Source organism: Amblyomma americanum, chromosome 8 (assembly GCF_052857255.1).
Source record: "Amblyomma americanum isolate KBUSLIRL-KWMA chromosome 8, ASM5285725v1, whole genome shotgun sequence".
Lineage (NCBI taxonomy): Eukaryota > Metazoa > Arthropoda > Arachnida > Ixodida > Ixodidae > Amblyomma > Amblyomma americanum.
Window position 1 is genome coordinate 71,658,643 of NC_135504.1, and position 2,194 is coordinate 71,660,836.

Genomic DNA, 2,194 nt, shown 5'->3' on the forward strand with positions numbered 1-2,194 from the left:
TTATTTTTTGCGATAATTGCTTACGAATTCATTCTTGTTGCATCTCATTGCGTAGGCCATAGGCTGACCTGCATAAATCTGTAAACAATATGGGGCACATTACTTGATTTGCGAGCTATCGTTGTTTGTGTGATAGGCGAATTTTGCACTCTTCAAAATAAAACATAGCATATGAAAATTGCAAATGATTTACTGGTGCTCCACAGATGCTGATGACATCAAACTAATGTGCCTAACGATTAAGGGTGGTAAACAGAATTTTATTTCATTGGATAAGCATTTTTCTTTCTAGAGTGATGACAATGTGAACCGCATGCTGTGGAAGCTATAGTTCTTTGGAAATTATTTACTATAAAGGTACTGAATTCTCTTTTCTCTCCGCAATAATGTTGCCATTTCAGACACCTCAAGCGAATGCAGCAGCGACATGGACTGTTCACAATCTCTGAGCGAAACTTCGGCATCAGTGCGCCGGGCTGGAGAACCAGGTGAGCAGGGTTGTATGCATAACTGACATAAATCTTTTGAAAATGGTGACGACTGAAAGCTCATTGGACTGCTTCCTATGATAGCTGCTGTCTCCGGTGAACCTGTTTCCAAGGGGTACGTCCAGAGTCGGTCGTCCCAGTCGCTGCTACTCTTCCAAGAAGGTGATTGTTATTTCGTATCTGCTCGAACAGCCTGAGGAGGTATGGCTCAGAAATATGCTACAATTCCTTGCCTGTGTGCTGTGCAGATGCAGATGGTGCCAGCCCTACTGGTTCTACGCTGAACCAAGCTTGTTCCCACGCCAGTGGCTTCATAATGGTTCAGTGTAAGTGTTAATTCCGCCTGTGGCGCTTAGTTATTATTTGTGCATTGTTGGGTTGCTGGCTTCCCTGTCAGAACTGTGCTGTCACTATATTTTGTTCTTTATATTCTGTGGGCGCAGCTGACCACACATATGCAGGACCAAGCACTGAAGCAAGCGCTTCATCTCTGGAACCTGGCACGGCAGGGGTGGCCGCAATACTGTCAGCGATTGCTGATCTGTCACCAGGAGCTCCGTTCAGCAGTTCGCCTCTTTCTTATGAAGGTTAGCAATTTTACAACGCTTTCGCAATATTGCGCACTTTTTGGTGCTACAGGACTACATGCAGCTATGACTAAACCCGACGTAGCAACTTATTGCTCTTCCGTCGACTCTGTACGTTGCAGGATCTTTCACCAGCCCCATCAATGAAAGGGCGGCCACTGCAGAAACTTCGAGCCAAGCTCAGGCAGCTGCGTAACCGCAACAAGAGGCTGCAAGGACTGCTGCTTCAGCGCCGTCGCATGAAGACCACTGCCGAATTGGTAGATAGTCTGCGTGAGCATTTAACACCAGCTGTTGCTGCTTTTGTTGAAGCTCAGTTAAAGATGCACAATGTCAGCAGGTTTGGCCGTCGATGGTGCAGCCAAAACAAAACCTTTGCTTTAGGTTTATACTTCCACAGCCCAAAAGGTTACAGATATTGCAGGAAACTCCTGAAACTTCCATCTGTTAGGTCACTGCAGCTGTGGCTTGCACGCGTGCCATTGAGGGTTGGATTTTATCCTGAAGTTTTTGATTTGATCGAGAAACGGGCAGCGTCTTTTCCACGGCAAGACAGGGCTTGCACCATAATTTTTGATGAAATGCATGTTTCAAAGGAGCTGTCGTACAATCCAGTGCCGGACAGATTTGAAGGCCTTGAAGAGTACAGTGCAGCACAAGGTCCAAATCTTGCAAACAAGGCGCTTGTGTTCATGGCCAAAGAAATATGTACGCCGTGGAAGCAGCCTCTTGGCTACTTCTTTGCAGATAAGGCAGCGCCTGCAACTGTTCTGTATGACCTCCTTTTCAAATGCCACAAAATGTTGGTTGGAGCTGGATTGCAGCCTGTGGCTGTGGTTTGTGATCAGGGGAACCAAAATGTTTCTCTGTTTTCGAAACTTGTGACCCCTGAAAAGCCGTACTTAGGTGTGAATGGTGAACCGCTTTTCTTTATTTTTGATCCACCGCATTTGCTCAAGTGCTTGCGCAATATGCTCTTCAAGTATGACTTCAGGGTAGGCAGTGGCACAATTAAAAGCTCGTACATACGACAGGCTTATGAGAAGGATCGAGAAATGCAAATTCGGTCCATCCCAAAGTTGAGTGCCCGGCACTTTAATTTAACTTTTGCTTCGAAGA

At 45.9% G+C, this 2,194-nt stretch overlaps 1 protein-coding gene across 1 annotated transcript; it reads left to right on the top strand.

Annotated features, from left to right (window-relative positions):
• The first annotated feature begins 215 nt into the window (after positions 1–215).
• LOC144102490 (uncharacterized) lies at positions 216–1,080 on the top strand. The gene is made up of 4 exons (XM_077635753.1): positions 216–488; positions 573–650; positions 737–814; positions 932–1,080. Exons 1-4 carry the CDS (start codon positions 428–430, stop codon positions 1,078–1,080), a joined length of 366 nt encoding a protein of 121 aa, XP_077491879.1. The 5' UTR covers positions 216–427.
• The last annotated feature ends 1,114 nt before the right edge of the window (positions 1,081–2,194 follow it).

Excerpts from the sequence above, each read along its gene's own strand:
- LOC144102490 (XM_077635753.1), top strand. The coding sequence starts at position 428 with ATGGACTGTTCACAATCTCTGAGCGAAACTTCGGCATCAGTGCGCCGG. Across the intron at positions 489-572 it reads GCGCCGGGCTGGAGAACCAG|CTGCTGTCTCCGGTGAACCT; the intron begins GTGAGCAGGGTT and ends TTCCTATGATAG. Across the intron at positions 815-931 it reads TGGCTTCATAATGGTTCAGT|CTGACCACACATATGCAGGA; the intron begins GTAAGTGTTAAT and ends CTGTGGGCGCAG.